The sequence below is a fragment of the Salvelinus namaycush genome, chromosome 18 (assembly GCF_016432855.1).
Source record: "Salvelinus namaycush isolate Seneca chromosome 18, SaNama_1.0, whole genome shotgun sequence".
Lineage (NCBI taxonomy): Eukaryota > Metazoa > Chordata > Actinopteri > Salmoniformes > Salmonidae > Salvelinus > Salvelinus namaycush.
In genome coordinates this window covers 39,101,152-39,125,910 of record NC_052324.1, presented here as the reverse complement: position 1 = coordinate 39,125,910, position 24,759 = coordinate 39,101,152, and the positions used below count along the sequence as shown (strand labels likewise).

Below are 24,759 nucleotides of genomic sequence, written 5' to 3'. Positions count from 1 at the left end.
GTACGGCTATGTGATTTAGCATTGTAGCGCATCGACGAAATAATCAATGAAAGCAATTTTATAACAAATAGGATCACAGTGTAAATAGAAATTAAGATACCTGCTGTCACTTTTGTGGAGTACAGCACCATCTCGCTTAGAGTAGTAGTGGCGTCTCTGTGAATGGGTGTATATACAGTGTTCTACTGTCCTCTAGCGGGCGAAGAGAAGCGGCTGATCTGGGATAAACACAAGAGATCACTCCCCTTTATGAAAACGAAACTAAAAAAAAGGTTGGACAGTTTAGGATCGGTTTGAAATTCGAAAAATGCTGAATGCGACTCAAGAATAAACGGACGAACATCGACCAAATAGATTACTTCGGTAAAGACAATATAGCCTTGATCATTTGTTCCTATATACTGCAGAACTAGACTTAGCGACCCGCGGGAAAAGGAAAGTTAGTTGGCTCTACCGCATAGCAACGAAGGACGCACAATAACATACTTGCACCATGGCAAATGCGTCATCGAAAGAGGTATGTAATGTGTACCAAAAAAACAACATTCTAATGTAGCCTATATGAAATAGTATTTATAGTTAAAACGCATTTAAACTTGCTCATTACATTTCAAATTACTCATTTATGTAATCGGATGATTCCCAAATTATACACAGTGTACCTACAGTCGACGTGGTTGAGTCAGCATACTTGGCCATGTGGATTTGAGTCCGTTTTGGCTATATCGAGCTCTATGGTAGACCGAAATGGTTTCGCAAAAGCATCGGAGCACTAATATCATCTTAATTCCATTGAAACTAAATGGACGAAATAGGATTTTTGTGCTACCATGCTTTTGGGAAACCCAGCCCAGGCATATTGCCTCATGATAGGCTGTAGTTAATCAAAATGCAGGTGGCAACCAGTTTTAGTCACACTAAACATTTTTTTTATCTACTCAACGTTTTGGGCCAAGTGTTACCTGAACTAAAAATATTTAGTTTGGCCAAATGTAGCTATAATTGGAGAAAACTTGGCGAAAATTCAGTCACTTTAAAATGATGTGTTGGTTCATAAAACGATACATTATTTTTGGGGGCATTTTAACTATAAAAAAAAGGTAACGTTACACACAGTGCTTGACGTGGGCAGGAGCTCACCGGAGCTGAGTACCGGCACATAACATTTCTACTGCTTGAGCTCCTGTTTCTCTTATAGAATATGAGCTCAAAAGTATTGTGGAGCTCCTTGCACCTAAATATAAACAGTACCGGCACCCAAAATGGATACCGGCACCTATTTCAGTCCAAGTCAAGCACGGGTTACACAGTCAAGCACTGGTTAAACACACACAGTGCTTTTAACATATACACTACCGTTCAAAAGTTTGGCGTCACTTAGAAATGTCCTTGTTTTTGAAAGAAAAGCAAATTTTTTGTTCATTAAAATAACATCAAATTGATCAGAAATACAGTGTAGACATTGTTAATGTTGTAAATGACTATTGTAGCTGGAAACGACTGATCTACATAGACGTACAGAGGCCCATTATCAGCAACCATCACTCCTGTGTTCCAATGGCACGTTGTGTTAGCTAATGCACAACTGAGCAAGAAGACAAGTACATTATTATGTCTAGTTTGAGAAACAGACGCCTCACAAGTCCTCAACTGGCAGCTTCATTAAATAGTACCCGCAAAACACCAGTCTCAACGTCAACAGTGAAGAGGCGACTCCGGGATGCTGGGCTTCTAGGCAGAGTTCCTCTGTCTAGTGTCTGTGTTCTTTTGCCCATCTTAATCTTTTATTTTTATTGGCCAGTCTGAGATATGGCTTTTTCTTTGCGACTCTGCCTCTTATGTCCATAGCCTCTTTTTTATTTTTGGTAAGATGCCCAAATGATAATTTCTAATCGAATGAACACGAGACAATTTGAGTGAACACATGTTTTTAAGTCGACTGAATTTTTGCCTAAAAATGTGAAGTTCAGGTAACACTTTGACCGAAAGTTGAGTAAACAAAACAAAAAAAGAGTCTCTGGATTCAGTTCTTTATTAGTATTTCGTTGAAACAACTAGATGTATTTTACAGTGCGGGTTTGGTCAGAAACCGGCATTTAGGCCTAATAATGATCCATCTGTCATTGTGCTATTTATGCCACACTCATTTACATATTGAACTTGCTGAACCCTTCATGTTTTTCAGGTATTTTCAGATGTTACTCTCACTGTAGATCCAAACACTTTCATAGAGCCTAACCAGGTGAAGTACATTCTCACTGAATGTGGTAACCGCGTTACAGGAACCTTGCATTACGAAGTGCAGGGATCATTTGATGAAATAGAGGACCTATTTGTGAAGATGTCAAGTCTAGACAGATATGTTGCTGCCCCCAATCTCAGAGACAGTCCTCTTCGTCACCAACAGCGTCCTCGGTCACCTACTTCAGTGAAAGCAGTGCCGATAGTTGGAGTCGTTTGGGACTTTATCCAACAGAGATGCTCGAAGGAGCTGAAGAGAATCCAAGGGGAAGACGTCTTAATTCATAAACCTGGTGACAAAATGGTGGTGACCTTTCAAAGCCACAGAAAAGACCCGGTTCGGGTCCATTTCGCCAGAGAGCGCTTTGTCACGTTCTATCAGAGACTCGCTACAGATCTGAAAGTGAAGACTTACAGGTTGGATCCACAACACTACAAAAGCTTGCAGGGACAGTTTCCTGAACTTTTGATTGAAGGAAGCCCCAGTAAAGACAACATTACAGTGACAGGGCGCTACATACATATTGTGCTATTGGAGGATTTTCTACGGCACTGTTCCAGTTCCGCCGTGACATCACAACGACCCCTGACACCCCAGAGAGTTAGCGCCCGAGCCTCTGGTACTACGCGCAACAAGCAGTCGGACGAGGAAGAAGAGTCATGTCCGATTTGTCTGGACCCCATTAAAGAGAACACAAAGAAGACGTTGAAATGTAAACACTCGTTCTGTAGAGGCTGTCTGGAGCAGGCGTTCAAGACCAAACCTGTCTGTCCAACCTGTGGGGCAGTCTATGGGGAATTGAAGGGGACGCAGCCAAATGGCGGTACTATGACTGTTACTAAGGAAAGATCTTGTTTGTCTGGATATGAGACGTATGGAACAATCGTGATTCAGTACCACATTCCAAGTGGAATACAGAAGGTGAGCGAGTTAAACATTCAAACTACATACGAAGCCACTATTCTATCATGGGCACATAACATGCACAGCACTCCTAGTTTACATCCTTCCTAGTTTACATCCTTCCTAGTTTACATCCTCCCTAGTTTACATCCTCCCTAGTTTTCATCCTCCCTAGTTTACATCCTCCCTAGTTTACATCCTCCCTAGTTTACATCCTTCCTAGTTTTCATCCTTCCTAGTTTACATCCTTCCTAGTTTTCATCCTTCCTAGTTTTCATCCTTCCTAGTTTACATCCTTCCTAGTTTACATCCTTCCTAGTTTACATCCTTCCTAGTTTTCATCCTTCCTAGTTTTCATCCTTCCTAGTTTACATCCTTCCTAGTTTACATCCTTCCTAGTTTACATCCTTCCTAGTTTACATCCTTCCTAGTTTTCATCCTTCCTAGTTTACATCCTTCCTAGTTTACATCCTTCCTAGTTTACATCCTTCCTAGTTTACATCCTTCCTAGTTTACATCCTTCCTAGCGAATGTCCTTCCTTCAACGAAGCGATGCCCAGAATCACATATTCTACTAATCACCTTGCATCCCCAAGCACCCACCCTTTTACGTGATCAAGATGCTAAAAATCTACACAAAGCCTTGCTCATGTCGATCCTCTTACGTTATACTCTTACTGACTTGGTCACGTAGGAGGAGCATCCCAACCCGGGTCAGACTTACCATGGTGCATCACGTACAGCGTATCTCCCAGATTCCTCAGAGGGTAGGAATGTTCTGGCTCTCCTGACCAGGGCCTTCGACCAGCGACTCACGTTCACTATTGGACGATCTTCCACCACAGGCATGGAAAATATGGTCACGTGGAACGATATCCACCATAAAACCTCCAGAAGCGGAGGCACCAGTTGGTAAGTACAGTATGGATGGGATGCACTCCATTCTGTAGAATGGTTACATATTGTAATGCGTAACTTATACGCATAATGAGCTAATTACAAGACATTTATAAACTGGGCGGTCCGATCCTTGAATTCTAATTGGTTGACAGCCGTGGTATATCAGACCATATACCAAGGCTATGACAAAACATGTACACTGCTCAAAAAAATAAAGGGAACACTTAAACAACACAATGTAACTCCAAGTCAATCACACTTCTGTGAAATCAAACTGTCCACTTAGGAAGCAACACTGATTGACAGTAAATTTCACATGCTGTTGTGCAAATGGAATAGACAAAAGGTGGAAATTATAGGCAATTAGCAAGACACCCCCAATAAAGGAGTGGTTCTGCAGGTGGCGACCACAGACCACTTCTCAGTTCCTATGCTTCCTGGCTGATGTTTTGGTCACTTTTGAATGCTGGCGGTGCTTTCACTCTAGTGGTAGCATGAGACGGAGTCTACAACCCACACAAGTGGCTCAGGTAGTGCAGCTCATCCAGGATGGCACATCAATGCGAGCTGTGGCAAGAAGGTTTGCTGTGTCTGTCAGCGTAGTGTCCAGAGCATGGAGGCGCTACCAGGAGACAGGCCAGTACATCAGGAGACGTGGAGGAGACCGTAGGAGGGCAACAACCCAGCAGCAGGACCGCTACCTCCGCCTTTGAGCAGGAGGAGCACTGCCAGAGCCCTGCAAAATGACCTCCAGCAGGCCACAAATGTGCATGTGTCAGCATATGGTCTCACAAGGGATCTGAGGATCTCATCTCGGTACCTAATGGCAGTCAGGCTACCTCTGGCGAGCACATGAAGGGCTGTGCTGCCCCACACCATGACTGACCCACCGCCAAACCGGTCATGCTGGAGGATGTTGCAGGCAGCAGAACGTTCTCCACGGCGTCTCCAGACTCTGTCACGTCTGTCACATGTGCTCAGTGTGAACCTGCTTTCATCTGTGAAGAGCACAGGGCGCCAGTGGCGAATTTGCCAATCTTGGTGTTCTCTGGCAAATGCCAAACGTCCTGCACGGTGTTGGGCTGTAAGCACAACCCCCACCTGTGGACGTCGGGCCCTCATACCACCCTCATGGAGTCTGTTTCTGACCGTTTGAGCAGACACATGCACATTTGTGGCCTGCTGGAGGTCATTTTGCAGGGCTCTGGCAGTGCTCCTCCTTGCACAAAGGCGGAGGTAGCGGTCCTGCTGCTGGGTTGTTGCCCTCCTACGGCCTCCTCCACGTCTCCTGATGTACTGGCCTGTCTCCTGGTAGCGCCTCCATGCTCTGGACACTACGCTGACAGACACAGCAAACCTTCTTGCCACAGCTCGCATTGATGTGCCATCCTGGATGAGCTGCACTACCTGAGCCACTTGTGTGGGTTGTAGACTCCGTCTCATGTTACCACTAGAGTGAAAGCACCGCCAGCATTCAAAAGTGACCAAAACATCAGCCAGGAAGCATAGGAACTGAGAAGTGGTCTGTGGTCACCACCTGCAGAACCACTCCTTTATTGGGGGTGTCTTGCTAATTGCCTATAATTTCCACCCTTTGTCTATTCCATTTGCACAACAGCATGTGAAATTTATTGTCAATCAGTGTTGCTTCCTAAGTGGACAGTTTGATTTCACAGAAGTGTGATTGACTTGGAGTTACATTGTATTGTTTAAGTGTTCCCTTTATTTTTTTGAGCAGTGTATTTTTACTGTTCTAATTACGTTGGTAACCAGTTTATAATAGCAATAAGGCACCTCGGGGGTTTGTGCTGTATGGCCAATATACCACGGCTAAGGGCTGTGTCCAGGCACCCCGCGTTGCGGTAAATCGGCCAGGGGAGGACGGCTCATAATAATCTCTGGAACGGAGCAGATGGAATGGAATCAAACGCACGGAAACCGTATGTTTGATGTATTTGATACCATTCCATGTATTTCGCTCCAGCCATTACCACAAGTCCGTTTTCCACAGTTAAGGTGCCACCAACCTTCTATATTGTCCATATACCACAACCCCCCCCGGGCCTTATTGCTTAATTATACATTTTCATAACATGTCTTTCAATGCATTATAACGGCATCACACTGCATTAGAGCTGCAAGATTGAAGCGTTCCCTTAAATTCCATTATAGGAAGTACAAACTCAAAAAAAGGGGAGACAGTAGTTATGAATAAGTTTTGTTTTGTTTTTATATCCATGGTTTCCCAGCTATGGTTACCCTGACCCTGACTACCTGAGACGTCTACAGGATGAACTGAAGGTCAAAGGAATCTATTGACATCTCGTCTGCATGTCTCGCAACTACCAATATGCAAGAATGAAGAAAAAGAGGTCACGAATACATGTGGTACACACAGCTGCTTTCGGGTAACTCTTGTGTTACTGATATTACATTTGTTAAATTAGGATTGTTACGTTCCCCAACAAGAAAACCAAATAATATCACTGAAACAGAAGAGGAACTTAACAGTCACTGATAATCGGAACAAAACAGGTTTTTAGGAGGGGTTCTGGAAGACACTCATGGGCGTGTACACAGAGTTGACTAGCATCAACAACTGGAAAACTAACGAACCCACCGTACTAACGACACCCACCATGAGCGCCCACTAGATCTGCCCGAGAAGAGGCAAACAAAAGGCCACACCAAACTTAAAGACAGGGAAACAAAACAAAAAGGTGAGCAAAACAAAAAAAAACAGGGAAAATCAGACAAAGGAATGTTTGTGTAGAAATCACACAGGGAGCGCCAACTAAAAGGTGTTAACCCTCCACATCTCTCAAGACAACCAGAGCACTGGGCTAGCCACTCTTAAATATCACCTGGGCCAGCACAGGTAAAACATCTTACCACTAACGAGACGGCAACCAGCATAAGTGTAACACATACTAACGAGGTGACACCACTCGGTGTGCCCTACGTGCTGACGTGCTGAAAAAACAAACCTTGACCAAAGTTTTATTTGTAGGCTGCCACTCAAAATAAAACAACACTAAGAAATACACTGAGTTTAAGATGTAATAAAATAACAAAATAATAATCCCATTCCCCCCCATCTCCATCCAACTCCCACTTACAGAAACCATTCTGAGTAAAGAAATTAACAAATTGTGGTTTCTCAGCAAGTTTTAATTTATTGAACATAAACAAGTACATAAGCTACTATTTTCATAACTTGTAAAAAGCCCCAAAAAGCTGAATTCATTTGCAGAATAAAGAAAAAGCCATAAAAACTCAATACAGAAAATATTTGGCCTTGTTGTGACAATATATTCAGTATGTATTGTTATATTACCATTAATTCATGTCTATAAGGCACCAAATGCTAAGTAGCATAATAACATAATACTTAAAAATACAAAGACATCCAGATAAAAGAAACTCACAAAACAGATGAGATCAAAATATACCGCTGACCATCATATTGCTCATCTCCAACTGATTAACATTTCCTGTGAAATATTTGACTTAAATTTGTACTTTTGAGTTCCTTTTTATTTTATTTTTATGGATATTCATGATGTCATCCCTTGGTACACTTGATTATGTGCTTCCAGGTGCAACAATATACCCTTTCATTAGATACATGATACTGTGTGGTACTGCTAAAAATGTCAAGATATCCTATAATGTCAGTAATACAGATTATGAAAAAATATTAGTCACAACATGTCTTTGGAATCTTAAACCAAGTCACGAAACCAACGTCCAGCTGTGCTTCACTGTATGTATTGGTCAGGTTGGTATTACCACGACCGATATTAAAACAATATTATTATTAAATCATATTCATGTGATTTGGCCACGGAATTATGGAATACAAATGAACAATGTGTTGCTAATTAACTCCCCGTCTGTGTTTTATATTTGTTACAATAAACCTGACATATATTTAAAATGGTAAAATCATTAGTCTTTCATTTTTGTTTTATTTAAAAAAAATATGACCTGTTTACAGTACTGTTTTCTTAGGAAACTTAAGACTTGTATCATGTACAGAGTGGTTGGTGTCCTCTATGACCAATGTCTACTTTAAACTAACATCCATTCTTAGAAATATATCACTTACAGTGAAGACAAGGGTTAGTATACATCAATCTGAGCTCTGATTGGTCATTAAAATCACAGCAATATATATAAACAACAAGCAGTAAACACCAATGCTTAATATGTATAGAAGCCCCATAACAAAATAAAACCTATTTAAAATGTTATTTTAGATTGGTGTGTCGATTATACATCCACCCATAGTTTTAAATCAAAAGTACAAATATCAATTTGAAATGTTTTATTTTTGAAAATAGGTGTTGAACTGGTTGTGAGTGGTAAGTGTGGAAGTTTTGAATTGGCAGATGGATCACATCCATACAGTAATATGTATAAATTCTTGACTGGAATCAAAGTCTCTGCCATTGTAAACCAGTAGACCCCCTATAAAAAGGAGAAGAAACCAATATATACATTTCTCGGTATGATATGTGAAGGAAATGGATCTACTTCCTAAATTAACACAGCATACATTTTCACTCATTTTTTTGACGTGTCAGTCAAAGCTCTTACACCAGGGTCGGATTCAATCCGATCGGCCATTTTGGGCTATGCACCAGTTAAAGGCAATGTTACCACGATCGAGGAGATGGCCTAAGTAAACGCTGCAGATGTCGGCTCGAATGGGAAATTACCTTTAAAATGTCAACTGAGCTAAAATGCAGATCATCCGAGGGTCGTGATTGAATACTGACCTTAATGTCGATTCTACTCATTATATCGCTGTGTGCCTCAGTCTACATGGAATGGTTACCAATATAAAGTGTGTGTGTGTGTGTATACATACACACACACACACACACACACACACACACAGTACCAGTCAAAAGTTTGGACACGTCTACTCATTCAAGGGTTTTTCTTTATTCTACATTGTAGAATAATAGTGAAGACATCAAAACTATGGAATCATGTAGTAACCAAAAAAGTGTTAAATAAATCCTTTGCCATGACAGCTTTGCACACTCTTGGCATTCTCTCAACCAGCTTCATGAGGTTGTCACCTGGAATGAATTTCAATTAACAGGTATGCCTTGTTAAAAGTGAATGTGGAATTTCTTTCCTTAATGCGTTTGAACCAATCATTTCTGTTGTGACAAGGTAGGGGTGGTAAACAGAAGATAGCCCTATTTGGTAAAATACCTATTTGGCAAGAACAGCTCAAAAAGGCAAAGAGAAACGGCAGTCCATCATTACTTTAAGACATGAAGGTCAGTGAATAGGGAAAATGTCAAGAACTTTGAAAGTTTCTTCAAATGCAGTCGCTAAAACCATCAAGCGCTATGATGAAACTGGCTCTCATGAGGACCGCCACAGGAAAGGAAGACCCAGAGTTACCTCTGTTGCAGAGGATAAGTTCATCAGAGTTACCAGCCTCAGAAATTGCAGCCCAAATAAATGCTTCACAGAGTTCAAGTAACAGACACATCTCAACATCAACTGTTCAGAGGAGACTGTGTAAATCAGGCCTTCATGGTCGAATTGCTGCAAAGAAACCACTACTAAAGGACACCAATAAGAAGAAGAGATTTGCTTGGGCCATGAAATATGAGCAATGTACATTAAACCGGTGGAAATCTGTCCTTTGGTAGGAGTCCAAATTAGAGATTTTTGGTTCCAACCGCTGTGTCTTTGTGAGACGCAGAGTAGATGAACGGTTGATCTCTGCATGTGTGGTTCCCATCGTGATGCATGGAGGAAGAGGTGTGATGGTGCTTTGCTGATGACACTGTCTGTGATTTATTTAGAATTCAAGGCACACTTAACCAGCATGGCTACCACAGCATTCTGCAGTGATATGCCATTCCATCTGGTTTGGGCTTAGTGGCACTATTACTTGTTTTTTAAGAGGACAATGACCCAACACACCTCCAGACTGTGTAAGGGCTATTTGACCAAGAAGGAGAGTGATGGAGTGCTGCATCAGATGACCTGGCCTCCACAATCACCCGACATCAACCCAATTGAGATGGTTAGGGATGTGTTGGACAGCAGAGTGAAGGAAAAGCAGCCAAGTGTTCAGCATATGTGGGAACTCCTTCAAGACTGTTGGAAAAGCATTCCAGGTGAAGCTGGTTGAGAGAATGCCAAGAGTGTGCAAAGATGTCATGAAGGCAAAGGGTGGCTACTTTGAAGAATCTGAAATATTAAAATACATTTTTATTTGTTGAACACTTTTTTTGGTTACTACATGATTCCATATGTGTTATTTCATAGTTTTGATGTCTTCACTATTATTCTACAAAGTAGAAAATAGTCAAAATAAAGAAAAACCCTGGAATGAGTTGGTGTGTCCAAACTTTTGACTGGTACTGTGTGTGTGTGTGTGTGTGTGTGTGTGTGTGTATATGTACATACATACATACACACCCACACCAAAAATAATCAAGTGTAAAATAAGTTGTAGTTTTTCAGGTTATGAACCAGTTGTTGGAACAAGAATATAGCATTAAGAAACAGTGCATATCAACACCTTCAGTATACATTGTACTTTAAAAAGGTACAACTCTATAGTAAACCAGGTCAGATGGATGGGACCTTTTTCCTAGAAAGGAAGGAACTTTTTCCTAGACAGGAAGGAACTTTTTCCTAGTTATTTTTCCCGAAAAGGCCCACATCTACTAGCAAAAAGTCTCAAAATATTCACCAAAGAGTTTTACCGTTTTAAATGTTCTCTACAAGAATGAAATCGTCCCAATGAGTCAAATAGAGACGTACTGTGTCTTCAGGAAAAACAGGATTCTTCATAGTATTTAGAAACTTAGCAAAATGTGTTCTTCCCTCGAGTTTTGTTGTGTTTCAGTTGTAGATATGTGTGGTGGGTTTCACTGTAGCTATTTCTTTGAGGATTTCAAACTTTGAAGTTGTTTGTGTGTTCTCTGCGTTGATCGGAAGGAAACCCCTTTGTACGACGGGCCTCCGCAGCTCTAAAATCCAGCTTTGAGCTGAGAGGTGGAGGAGAGGCAGCAGTATTTCTGTGTTGTTCATCCTGTGGCGGTCTGGTTGCCGATGACTCGTAGGATCTCTCGATGAATGCCAGCGTCTTGTGTGTTGATGCTCGTATCTCCCACCTGGCCATCTTCATAACTGGACCAGAAGAATCACACAAGAACACCACTTCTCAGTATCCAGAACAAATTTCCTGTGGGAACTCGAGCTATTAATTAAACTCTTGGAAAATGTCAAACGTAAATGTTTATTCACTAGTATTATCAAATACTGGTATGTGTTATTTCTTTAATAACAAACCTCTTTGATAAACATCTATTTTCTTTAAAGGACCTTTAACCCTAGTCTGCTACCGCAACCTCTAGTCTTCTACCTTAACCCCTAGTCTGCTACCCTAACCCCTAGTCTGCTACCCTAACCCCTAGTCTTCTACCTTAACCCCTAGTCTGCTACCCTAACCCCTAGTCTGCTACCCTAACCCCTAGTCTGCTACCCTAACCCCTAGTCTGCTACCCTAACCCCTAGTCTTCTACCCTAACCCCTAGTCTTCTACCCTAACCCCTAGTCTGCTACCCTAACCCCTAGTCTGCTACCCTAACCCCTAGTCTGCTACCCTAACCCCTAGTCTGCTACCCTAACCCCTAGTCTGCTACCCTAACCCCTAGTCTGCTACCCTAACCCCTAGTCTTCTACCTTAACCCCTAGTCTTCTACCCTAACCCCTAGTCTGCTACCCTAACCCCTAGTCTTCTACCCTAACCCCTAGTCTTCTACCTTAACCCCTAGTCTTCTACCCTAACCCCTAGTCTGCTACCGTAACCCCTAGTCTTCTACCGTAACCCCTAGTCTTCTACCGTAACCCCTAGTCTTCTACCGTAACCCCTAGTCTTCTACCTTAACCCCTAGTCTGCTACCCTAACCCCTAGTCTGCTACCCTAACCCCTAGTCTGCTACCCTAACCCCTAGTCTGCTACCCTAACCCCTAGTCTGCTACCTTAACCCCTAGTCTTCTACCTTAACCCCTAGTCTTCTACCTTAACCCCTAGTCTTCTACCTTAACCCCTAGTCTTCTACCTTAACCCCTAGTCTTCTACCTTAACCCCTAGTCTTCTACCTTAACCCCTAGTCTTCTACCCTAACCCCTAGTCTGCTACCCTAACCCCTAGTCTGCTACCCTAACCCCTAGTCTGCTACCCTAACCCCTAGTCTTCTACCCTAACCCCTAGTCTGCTACCCTAACCCCTAGTCTGCTTTGATGAATTGGAGACCACTGTAAGGGATGTCAATAAAGGGCATACCGTCCAATAACTACTGCAAGGGATACTGTTTGAGCCTACTTACACAAAGAAGAAGCGTGTACAGACATGATCAGTGTTGGGAACGACCCAGATGTCTCCGTGTTTGTGCAGGTCAGGGGATGTGATTACTGGAAGAGGACATAAAGAGTTTAGTGCAACAACAAAAAAATGCTATATATTACATTTTCTGAAATGTTAGTAAATTAGCATTTATTGTTTAAAGAAATTCAGAAATTAAATCTTGTGGGTTTTTTTTCTCCCCACACTATCTAATCATGACATGGTGTTGTTCAATGACAGTTGTGTTTGTTTAAAATCGTATCACTTGGTTTCATTTCAGAGAGACAAATGATAATTTTGTTTGGCAAAGTTCTATACGGTATATCCGCCTCACTCTCAGAAATAAGTACTGCTAGGTTTTACACAGTCAAATGTAACAAATAACTACATTTTTAATAAAGAACTGTTCAAATAATACATTTGTAAAAAAATATATATATATATTCAATACAGTAATGAGATCTGTATGCAAAACATTTACATTTAGCCGATGCGCTTATCCTGAGTGACTTACATTCATCTTAAGATAACCACATATCTCAGTCAATTATACAGGAAATGAACATTCTATTCCAGCTAAACAATGGATCTATACAGATGTAGGATTTTAATTTGATCACCTGTGTTGCTGAGAATTTAACTGCACAGTAGGAAATGCAACCTTGTAGTGTATTCGATGTTTAAAAAAGGTTTATGAATTTAAAAAAAAAAATCTGTGAATAGTAATATTTTCTTATGAAAAAGGTAGAAATGTGAAAAATTGGTGGATATAGCATTTTGGAAAAAAACTAAATACACATATTGAAATAGAGTTCACATGCAGTGGTTTCAGAAAGTGTAGCCATTTATTCCACATTTTGTTGCGTTACAACCTGAACTCAAAATGGATGACATCAAATTTGTTTTAGGTTATTGTTCTGCTGAAAGGTGAATTCATCTCCCAGTGTCTGGTGGAAATCAGCCTGAACCAGGTTTTCCTCTAGAATTTGGCCTGTGCTTAAGCTCCATTCTGTTACTTTTTTATCCTGGAAAAACTCCAGTTCTTAACGATTACAAGCATTTCATAACATGATGCAGCCACCACTATGCTTGAAAATATGGAGAGTGGTACTCAGTAATTTGTTGTATTGGATTTTCCCCAAGCATAACACTTTATATTCAGGACAAAAAGTGAATGGCTTTGCCACATTTCTTTTGGCAGTATTACTTTGTTGCAAACAGAATGCATATTTTGGAATATTGTTATTCTGTAAATGCTACTTTGTTTTCTCTCTTGTCCATTAGGTTAGTATTGTGGAGTAACTACAATGCTGTTGATCCATCCTCAGTTTTCTCCTATCACAGCCATTAAACTCTGTAACTGTTTTAAAGTCACCATTGGCCTCATGGTGAAATCCCTGAGCGGTTTCCTTCCTCTCCGGCAACTGAGTTAGGAAGGACCCCTGTATCTGTGTAGTGACTGGGTGTATTGATACACCATCCAAAGTGTAATTAATAACTTCACCAAGCTCAAAGGGATGTTCACCCATCTACCAATAGGTGCCCTTCTTTGTGAGGCATAGAAAAACCTCCCTGGTCTTTGTAGTTGAATCAGTGTTTGGGATTCACTGCTCGACTGAGGTACCTTACAGATAATTGAATGTGGGTAGTACAGAGATGAGGTATCATGTTAAACACTATTATTGCACACATAGTGAGTCCATGCAACTTATTATGTGACTTGTTATGCACATTTTTACTCCTAAACCTATTCAGGCTCCTCGCCATAACAAAGGGGTCGAATACTTATTGACTCAAGACATTTCAGCTTTTCATTTTTTATTAATTTGTAACACATATCGAAAAACATAATTCCACTTTGACATTATGGGTATTGTTTTAATCCATTTTAAATTCAGACTAACAACAAAATGTGGAAAAAGTCCAGGGGTGTGAATACATTCTGAAGGCACTGTATGTGTTATCAGTTAATGTCTCCGTGGTTGTTCTGTGGTTACTCCAGCCCAGAGCACACATACCGTGGTTCTGTGGTTACCCCAGCCCAGAGCACACATACCGTGGTTGTTCTGTGGTTACCCCAGCCCAGAGCACACATACCGTGGTTGTTCTGTGGTTACTCCAGCCCAGAGCACACATACCGTGGTTCTGTGGTTACTCCAGCCCAGAGCACACATACCGTGGTTCTGTGGTTACTCCAGCCCAGAGCACACATACCGTGGTTGTTCTGTGGTTACCCCAGCCCAGAGCACACATACCGTGGTTGTTCTGTGGTTACTCCAGCCCAGAGCACACATACCGTGGTTCTGTGGTTACCCCAGCCCAGAGCACATACCATGGTTGTTCTGTGGTTACCCCAGCCCAGTGCACACATACCGTGGTTCTGTGGTTACCCCAGCCCAGAGCACACATACCGTGGTTCTGTGGTTACTCCAGCCCAGAGCACACATACCGTGGTTGTTCTGTGGTTACCCCAGCCCAGAGCACACATACCGTGGTTGTTCTGTGGTTACCCCAGCCCAGAGCACACATACCGTGGTTCTGTGGTTACTCCAGCCCAGAGCACACATACCGTGGTTCTGTGGTTACTCCAGCCCAGAGCACACATACCGTGGTTGTTCTGTGGTTACTCCAGCCCAGAGCACACATACCGTGGTTCTGTGGTTACCCCAGCCCAGAGCACACATACCGTGGTTCTGTGGTTACCCCAGCCCAGAGCACACATACCGTGGTTCTGTGGTTACCCCAGCCCAGAGCACACATACCGTGGTTCTGTGGTTACTCCAGCCCAGAGCACACATACCGTGGTTGTTCTGTGGTTACCCCAGCCCAGAGCACACATACCGTGGTTCTGTGGTTACTCCAGCCCAGAGCACACATACCGTGGTTCTGTGGTTACTCCAGCCCAGAGCACACATACCGTGGTTCTGTGGTTACCCCAGCCCAGAGCACACATACCGTGGTTGTTCTGTGGTTACTCCAGCCCAGAGCACACATACCGTGGTTCTGTGGTTACCCCAGCCCAGAGCACATACCATGGTTGTTCTGTGGTTACCCCAGCCCAGTGCACACATACCGTGGTTCTGTGGTTACCCCAGCCCAGAGCACACATACCGTGGTTCTGTGGTTACTCCAGCCCAGAGCACACATACCGTGGTTCTGTGGTTACTCCAGCCCAGAGCACACATACCGTGGTTGTTCTGTGGTTACCCCAGCCCAGAGCACACATACCATGGTTATTCTGTGGTTACCCCAGCCCAGAGCACATACCGTGGTTCTGTGGTTACTCCAGCCCAGAGCACACATACCATGGTTGTTCTGTGGTTACTCCAGCCCAGAGCACACATACCGTGGTTGTTCTGTGGTTACCCCAGCCCAGAGCACACATACCGTGGTTCTGTGGTTACCCCAGCCCAGAGCACACATACCGTGGTTGTTCTGTGGTTACCCCAGCCCAGAGCACACATACCGTGGTTCTGTGGTTACCCCAGCCCAGAGCACACATACCGTGGTTCTGTGGTTACTCCAGCCCAGAGCACACATACCGTGGTTCTGTGGTTACTCCAGCCCAGAGCACATACCGTGGTTACTCCAGCCCAGAGCACACATACCGTGGTTCTGTGGTTACCCCAGCCCAGAGCACACATACGTACCTTCACATAAGGCTATGCACTTAAGGTTCCGACTTTGCAAAAACTGGGGCTGCTGTCCTTTCTTTGTTGACTGCAAAAGGACAAAACTCTAGTGAATACAACGTTCATTTCCCCAGTTTACACCGGTTTTAACACCGTACAGAAGTGAATACAACATTCATTTCCCCAGTTTACACCAGTTTTAACACCGTACAGAAGTGAATACAACGTTCATTTCCCCAAGTTTACACCAGTTTTAACACCGTACAGAAGTGAATACAACGTTCATTTCCCCAGTTTACACCAGTTTTAACACCGTACAGAAGTGAATACAACGTTCATTTCCCCAAGTTTACACCAGTTTTAACACCGTACAGAAGTGAATACAACGTTCATTTCCCCAAGTTTACACCAGTTTTAACACCGTACAGAAGTGAATACAACGTTCATTTCCCCAGTTTACACCAGTTTTAACACCGTACAGAAGTGAATACAACGTTCATTTCCCCAGTTTACACCAGTTTTAACACCGTACAGAAGTGAATACAACGTTCATTTCCCCAGTTTACACCAGTTTTAACACCGTACAGAAGTGAATACAACGTTCATTTCCCCAGTTTACACCAGTTTTAACACCGTACAGAAGTGAATACAACGTTCATTTCCCCAAGTTTACACCAGTTTTAACACCGTACAGAAGTGAATACAACGTTCATTTCCCCAGTTTACACCAGTTTTAACACCGTACAGAAGTAAATACAATGTTCATTTCCCCAGTTTACACCAGTTTTAACACCGTACAGAAGTGAATACAACGTTCATTTCCCCAGTTTACACCAGTTTTAACACCGTACAGAAGTGAATACAACATTCATTTCCCAAGTTTACACCAGTTTTAACACCGTTCAGAAGTGAATACAACGTTCATTTCCCCAGTTTACACCAGTTTTAACACCGTACAGAAGTGAATACAATGTTCATTTCCCCAGTTTACACCAGTTTTAACACCGTACCGTACAGAAGTGAATACAACGTTAATTTCCCCAAGTTTACACCAGTTTTAACACCGTACAGAAGTTTGGGGAATGTTATTATGATTACCTGTACGTTGGTCTTGTTTGTAGCATTTTCGTCTTTCGAAGTAACTTTCTGCTGTTTTTTGTTCATCCCTAAAATGGAGAGACGTTGTAATAACAATCAGGGCAACATTTGTCTGCAAATCAGACACTGCTCTACTCTGAAACCGGCACGTTTTCTAAAAAAACAGGAGAATAAATGAATCTTGACTTTATTGTCCAGAAAGAACATGTCGGCCACAGTGTCTTGGTTCACATACGGCAGAGTTGAACTGTTACATTGTAACTTTAATGACTCTGGTAGGACAACAGAGTCAGTCACACAATGTGTAATTCACGTATTAAAGGCTCAGCGATATGACAGACGCACAAAGTAAATAGCATAATGGGGATCAATTTCCGCAACTACTAAGAGTGTTGAAGGGCGAGGCTCAACTTGTCCCTCTGTTTTGGTGCCCTGGCTGTAACGCTGTAACCTCTTAAAGCCAACCCGTGCACATGCGCAGATACTGTGTGAGAGCAAAGTCTTGCATCTCGCTCATCTCAATATCTGCGGCGCTGCTCGTGGTAACGTCATTTCGCTGAGTCTACTTTTAAAATGAATTACAAAGATTACAATTACAAAGATTACAAATTCCTGTAGGTTGGTTTTCTGGGTACCTGAGTAACCAAATGATATGCTTGACATTGGGCTGATATAGATTCCACTCCCGTAGATGGCGCCATGGAGCTGCCGACAGACAACCAAAACTATTAGATGTGTTTGGTCTGCAGAGATAACATGCAAAATATATGCAACATATTTAAAATATGTATGGTAACGGTTAGGGCCGGGACGGTATCGTGATACAAAACAAAAAGCAGATTTAACTTGTTTCGGAAAAACGGCCTTAATGTTGCAAACAAACACATTGTCATCCAGAATTACATGTGTTTATTATCCAGGCAATACACACAATATATTACATACAGCAGCTTTTTACAAGGACCAACGATTTGGTCTGCTTCATGTTTTCATTTTTGGCACGGACAAAATATTGTGATACTGGTGTCATCACAGCTCTAGTAACGGTGTGGTTTGGAGTGAATACTGTTTGTGTTCAGGTCTTGAAGGGTTATTACATTTACTCAGACCTACAGTTTACAATACACAGTAGTCTCAGGCAGTTGACATCACAGATTGTGCTTTATAAAAAGGCTGATAAACAATTATTGGATTAAAAAAATATTTTTATTTTTACCTGAAGTCTTGTGTTGGATGCAACCACCAAACCGTTCCTCAAAATGGAGTGCCAATTTTCTATGTGAGAACCACTGAAGAGAGAAACGGTCATTGTTAATTATCCAATACGTTATCTACTGTGTTAATGAAATAAAAAGTGATTCTCCAACTGAAAACAGCAGTGATTTTAAAAACATGTTTCAGAAACATAGTGTACGATTGAAGTACTTTTAAAACAAGTGTAAGATAAAAAATACTTCAAAACATGAAGTGCACTGTTGTGCCTTCATGAGCATATGAATGATGATGTGTACTGAGGGGGAACAAAACAAAGAAAGACCAGCTAATGTTACCAACATATCCTGAAATAACATATATATATTTTTCTTTTTTGATAGTTAAACTTTAAATTGGCATGGTCTAAATCGACTCAACAAACAAAAACACATCTCTATATTTAGCTTTCTTAAAATGACCCAACAAATCTAGTTATTTCTGGTTGTTTATCAAAGTTAACTGGTTTTGTACTATACCCCCCTCTGCTATATATATATATATAATTAAAAAAGGGAACATACTGGAAAGCGAAGGTGCTCCCAAAGAGGTTTTTGGCAGCTCGGAAGTTGGACTCTTTGGCAGGAGGACTGCTGAGTAGAAGGAACTGATGCAGGGTGTGCATGAACTTCAGCTGCTGCAGTGGTGACAGAGAGACAACAACACTTATAGGGGTCCCAAATGGCACCCTATTCCCTATTATAGAGCAGGTCAAAAGTAGTGCACTATATGGGGATGTATAGGGCTGTAGGAAAAAGTAGTGCACTATATAGGGAATAAGGCTGTAGTGTAAAGTAGTGCACTATATAGGGAATAGGGCTGTGGTATAAAGTAGTGCACTATATAGGGAATAAGGCTGTAGTGTAAAGTAGTGCACTATATAGGGAATAAGGCTGTAGTGTAAAGTAGTGCACTATATAGGGAATAGGGCTGTGGTATAAAGTAGTGCACTATATAGGGAATAGGGCTGTAGTATAAAGTAGTGCACTATATAGGGAATAGGGCTGTAGTATAAAGTAGTGTACTATTAGGGAATAGGGCTGTAGTATAAAGTAGTGCACTATATAGGGAATAGGGCTGTGGTATAAAGTAGTGTACTATATAGGGAATAGGGCTGTAGTATAAAGTAGTGCACTATATAGGGAATAGGGCTGTAGTATAAAGTAGTGCACTATATAGGGAATAGGGCTGTAGTGTAAAGTAGTGCACTATATAGGGAATAGGGCTGTGGTATAAAGTAGTGCACTATATAGGGAATAGGGCTGTAGTATAAAGTAGTGCACTATATAGGGAATAGGGCTGTAGTATAAAGTAGTGTACTATTAGGGAATAGGGCTGTAGTATAAAGTAGTGTACTATATAGGGAATAGGGCTGTAGTATAAAGTAGTGCACTATATAGGGAATAGGGCAGTAGTATAAAGTAGTGCACTATATAGGGAATAGGGCTGTAGTATAAAGTAGTGCACTATATAGGGAATAGGGCAGTAGTATAAAGTAGTGCACTATATAGGGAATAGGGCTGTAGTATAAAGTAGTGCACTATATAGGGAATAGGGCTGTGGTATAAAGTAGTGTACTATATAGGGAATAGGGCTGTAGTATAAAGTAGTGCACTATATAGGGAATAGGGCTGTAGTATAAAGTAGTGCACTATATAGGGAATAGGGCTGTAGTGTAAAGTAGTGCACTATATAGGGAATAGGGCTGTAGTATAAAGTAGTGCACTATATAGGGCTGTAGTATAAAGTAGTGCACTATATAGGGAATAGGGCTGTAGTATAAAGTAGTGCACTATATAGGGAATAGGGCTGTAGTATAAAGTAGTGCACTATATAGGGAATAGGACTGTAGTATAAAGTAGTGTACTATATAGGGAATAGGGCTGTAGTATAAAGTAGTGTACTATATAGGGAATAGGGCTGTAGTATAAAGTAGTGCACTATATAGGGAATAGGGCTGTAGTATAAAGTAGTGTACTATATAGGGAATAGGGCTGTAGTATAAAGTAGTGCACTATATAGGGAATAGGGCTGTAGTATAAAGTAGTGCACTATATTGGGAATAGGGCTGTAGTATAAAGTAGTGCACTATATAGGGAATAGGGCTGTGGTATAAAGTAGTGTACTATATAGGGAATAAGGCTATAGTATAAAGTAGTGCACTATATAGGGAATAGGGCTATAGTATAAAGTAGTGCACTATATAGGGAATAGGGCTGTAGTATAAAGTAGTTCACTATATAGGGAATAGGGCTGTAGTATAAAGTAGTTCACTATATAGGGAATAGGGTACGATTTGGGACACCACATTCACTCTATAATCAGCCTGTCTTCTGACCTCACTCTATAATCAGCCTGTCTTCTGACCTCACTCTATAATCAGCCTGTCTTCTGACCTCACTCTATAATCAGCCTGTCTTCTGACCTCACTCTATAATCAGCCTGTCTTCTGACCTCACTCTATAACCAGCCTGTCTTCTGACCTCACTCTATAACCAGCCTGTCTTCTGACCTCACTCTATAACCAGCCTGTCTTCTGACCTCACTATAATCAGCCTGTCTTCTGACCTCACTCTATAATCAGCCTGTCTTCTGACCTCACTCTATAACCAGCCTGTCTTCTGACCTCACTCTTTAACCAGCCTGTCTTCTGACCTCACTCTATAACCAACCTGTCTTCTGACCTCACTCTATAACCAGCCTGTCTTCTGACCTCACTCTATAATCAGCCTGTCTTCTGACCTCACTCTATAATCAGCCTGTCTTCTGACTTCACTCTATAATCAGCCTGTCTTCTGACTTCACTCTATAATCAGCCTGTCTTCTGACCTCACTCTATAACCAGCCTGTCTTCTGACCTCACTCTATAACCAGCCTGTCTTCTGACCTCACTATGATCAGCCTGTCTTCTGACCTCACTCTATAATCAGCCTGTCTTCTGACCTCACTCTATAACCAGCCTGTCTTCTGACCTCACTCTATAACCAGCCTGTCTTCTGACCTCACTCTATAACCAGCCTGTCTTCTGACCTCACTCTATAATCAGCCTGTCTTCTGACCTCACTCTATAATCAGCCTGTCTTCTGACCTCACTCTATAATCAGCCTGTCTTCTGACCTCACTCTATAATCAGCCTGTCTTCTGACCTCACTCTATAACCAGCCTGTCTTCTGACCTCACTCTATAATCAGCCTGTCTTCTGACCTCACTCTTTAACCAGCCTGTCTTCTGACCTCACTCTTTAACCAGCCTGTCTTCTGACCTCACTCTTTAACCAGCCTGTCTTCTGACCTCACTCTATAACCAGCCTGTCTTCTGACCTCACTCTATAATCAGCCTGTCTTCTGACCTCACTCTATAATCAGCCTGTCTTCTGACCTCACTCTATAATCAGCCTGTCTTCTGACTTCACTCTATAATCAGCCTGTCTTCTGACTTCACTCTATAATCAGCCTGTCTTCTGACCTCACTCTATAATCAGCCTGTCTTCTGACCTCACTCTATAATCAGCCTGTCTTCTGACCTCACTCTATAACCAGCCTGTCTTCTGACCTCACTCTATAACCAGCCTGTCTTCTGACCTCACTATGATCAGCCTGTCTTCTGACCTCACTCTATAATCAGCCTGTCTTCTGACCTCACTCTATAACCAGCCTGTCTTCTGACCTCACTCTATAATCAGCCTGTCTTCTGACCTCACTCTATAATCAGCCTGTCTTCTGACCTCACTCTATAATCAGCCTGTCTTCTGACCTCACTCTATAATCAGCCTGTCTTCTGACCTCACTCTATAACCAGCCTGTCTTCTGACCTCACTCTATAACCAGCCTGTCTTCTGACCTCACTCTATAATCAGCCTGTCTTCTGACCTCACTCTATAATCAGCCTGTCTTCTGACCTCACTCTATAACCAGCCTGTCTTCTGACCTCACTCTATAACCAGCCTGTCTTCTGACCTCACTCTATAATCAGCCTGTCTTCTGACCTCACTCTATAATCAGCCTGTCTTCTGACCTCACTCTATAATCAGCCTGTCTTCTGACCTCACTCTATAATCAGCCTGTCTTCTGACCTCACTCTATAATCAGCCTGTCTTCTGACCTCACTCTATAATCAGCCTGTCTTCTGACCTCACTCTATAATCAGCCTGTCTTCTGACCTCACTCTATAATCAGCCTGTCTTCTGACCTCACTCTATAATCAGCCTGTCTTCTGACCTCACTCTATAATCAGCCTGTCTTCTGACCTCACTCTATAATCAGCCTGTCTTCTGACCTCACTCTATAATCAGCCTGTCTTCTGACCTCACTCTATAATCAGCCTGTCTTCTGACCTCACTCTATAATCAGCCTGTCTTCTGACCTCACTCTATAATCAGCCTGTCTTCTGACCTCACTCTATAATCAGCCTGTCTTCTGACCTCACTCTATAATCAGCCTGTCTTCTGACCTCACTCTATAATCAGCCTGTCTTCTGACCTCACTCTATAATCAGCCTGTCTTCTGACCTCACTCTATAATCAGCCTGTCTTCTGACTTCACTCTATAATCAGCCTGTCTTCTGACTTCACTCTATAATCAGCCTGTCTTCTGACTTCACTCTATAACCAGCCTGTCTTCTGACCTCACTCTATAACCAGCCTGTCTTCTGACCTCACTATGATCAGCCTGTCTTCTGACCTCACTATGATCAGCCTGTCTTCTGACCTCACTCTATAATCAGCCTGTCTTCTGACCTCACTCTATAACCAGCCTGTCTTCTGACCTCACTCTATAACCAGCCTGTCTTCTGACCTCACTCTATAATCAGCCTGTCTTCTGACCTCACTCTATAATCAGCCTGTCTTCTGACCTCACTCTATAATCAGCCTGTCTTCTGACCTCACTCTATAATCAGCCTGTCTTCTGACCTCACTCTATAACCAGCCTGTCTTCTGACCTCACTCTATAACCAGCCTGTCTTCTGACCTCACTATAATCAGCCTGTCTTCTGACCTCACTCTATAATCAGCCTGTCTTCTGACCTCACTCTATAACCAGCCTGTCTTCTGACCTCACTCTTTAACCAGCCTGTCTTCTGACCTCACTCTATAACCAGCCTGTCTTCTGACCTCACTCTATAACCAGCCTGTCTTCTGACCTCACTCTATAATCAGCCTGTCTTCTGACCTCACTCTATAATCAGCCTGTCTTCTGACTTCACTCTATAATCAGCCTGTCTTCTGACTTCACTCTATAATCAGCCTGTCTTCTGACCTCACTCTATAACCAGCCTGTCTTCTGACCTCACTCTATAACCAGCCTGTCTTCTGACCTCACTATGATCAGCCTGTCTTCTGACCTCACTATGATCAGCCTGTCTTCTGACCTCACTCTATAATCAGCCTGTCTTCTGACCTCACTCTATAACCAGCCTGTCTTCTGACCTCACTCTATAACCAGCCTGTCTTCTGACCTCACTCTATAACCAGCCTGTCTTCTGACCTCACTCTATAATCAGCCTGTCTTCTGACCTCACTCTATAATCAGCCTGTCTTCTGACCTCACTCTATAACCAGCCTGTCTTCTGACCTCACTCTATAATCAGCCTGTCTTCTGACCTCACTCTATAACCAGCCTGTCTTCTGACCTCACTCTATAATCAGCCTGTCTTCTGACCTCACTCTATAACCAGCCTGTCTTCTGACCTCACTCTTTAACCAGCCTGTCTTCTGACCTCACTCTTTAACCAGCCTGTCTTCTGACCTCACTCTATAACCAGCCTGTCTTCTGACCTCACTCTATAATCAGCCTGTCTTCTGACCTCACTCTATAATCAGCCTGTCTTCTGACCTCACTCTATAATCAGCCTGTCTTCTGACTTCACTCTATAATCAGCCTGTCTTCTGACTTCACTCTATAATCAGCCTGTCTTCTGACCTCACTCTATAATCAGCCTGTCTTCTGACCTCACTCTATAATCAGCCTGTCTTCTGACCTCACTCTATAACCAGCCTGTCTTCTGACCTCACTCTATAACCAGCCTGTCTTCTGACCTCACTATGATCAGCCTGTCTTCTGACCTCACTCTATAATCAGCCTGTCTTCTGACCTCACTCTATAATCAGCCTGTCTTCTGACCTCACTCTATAATCAGCCTGTCTTCTGACCTCACTCTATAACCAGCCTGTCTTCTGACCTCACTCTATAACCAGCCTGTCTTCTGACCTCACTCTATAACCAGCCTGTCTTCTGACCTCACTCTATAATCAGCCTGTCTTCTGACCTCACTCTATAACCAGCCTGTCTTCTGACCTCACTCTATAACCAGCCTGTCTTCTGACCTCACTCTATAACCAG

The 24,759-nt window shown here is 42.4% G+C and overlaps 2 protein-coding genes across 2 annotated transcripts in view; one reads left to right on the top strand and one right to left on the bottom strand.

Moving 5' to 3' along the window:
- The first annotated feature begins 271 nt into the window (after nucleotides 1–271).
- si:dkey-3h3.3 (uncharacterized protein LOC100144568 homolog) lies at nucleotides 272–8,028 on the top strand. The gene is made up of 4 exons (XM_039013796.1): nucleotides 272–517; nucleotides 2,186–3,163; nucleotides 3,840–4,057; nucleotides 6,295–8,028. The coding sequence occupies exons 1-4, from the start codon at nucleotides 494–496 to the stop codon at nucleotides 6,362–6,364; spliced, it is 1,290 nt and encodes a 429-aa protein (XP_038869724.1). The 5' UTR covers nucleotides 272–493; the 3' UTR covers nucleotides 6,365–8,028.
- A 2,450-nt stretch (nucleotides 8,029–10,478) lies between these two features.
- The window catches only part of LOC120063425 (protein mono-ADP-ribosyltransferase PARP8-like), an 88,537-nt gene continuing 74,256 nt past the window's right edge, over nucleotides 10,479–24,759 (bottom strand). Inside the window, exons 21-27 of the mRNA XM_039013795.1 lie at nucleotides 18,946–19,058; nucleotides 18,387–18,459; nucleotides 17,806–17,875; nucleotides 17,171–17,238; nucleotides 16,091–16,160; nucleotides 12,424–12,508; nucleotides 10,479–11,221 (exon numbers count right to left, since the gene is read on the bottom strand). Coding sequence (XP_038869723.1) covers nucleotides 11,119–11,221; nucleotides 12,424–12,508; nucleotides 16,091–16,160; nucleotides 17,171–17,238; nucleotides 17,806–17,875; nucleotides 18,387–18,459; nucleotides 18,946–19,058 — 582 coding nt within the window. The 3' untranslated portion in view covers nucleotides 10,479–11,118. The remainder of the gene's footprint in view (nucleotides 11,222–12,423; nucleotides 12,509–16,090; nucleotides 16,161–17,170; nucleotides 17,239–17,805; nucleotides 17,876–18,386; nucleotides 18,460–18,945; nucleotides 19,059–24,759) is intronic.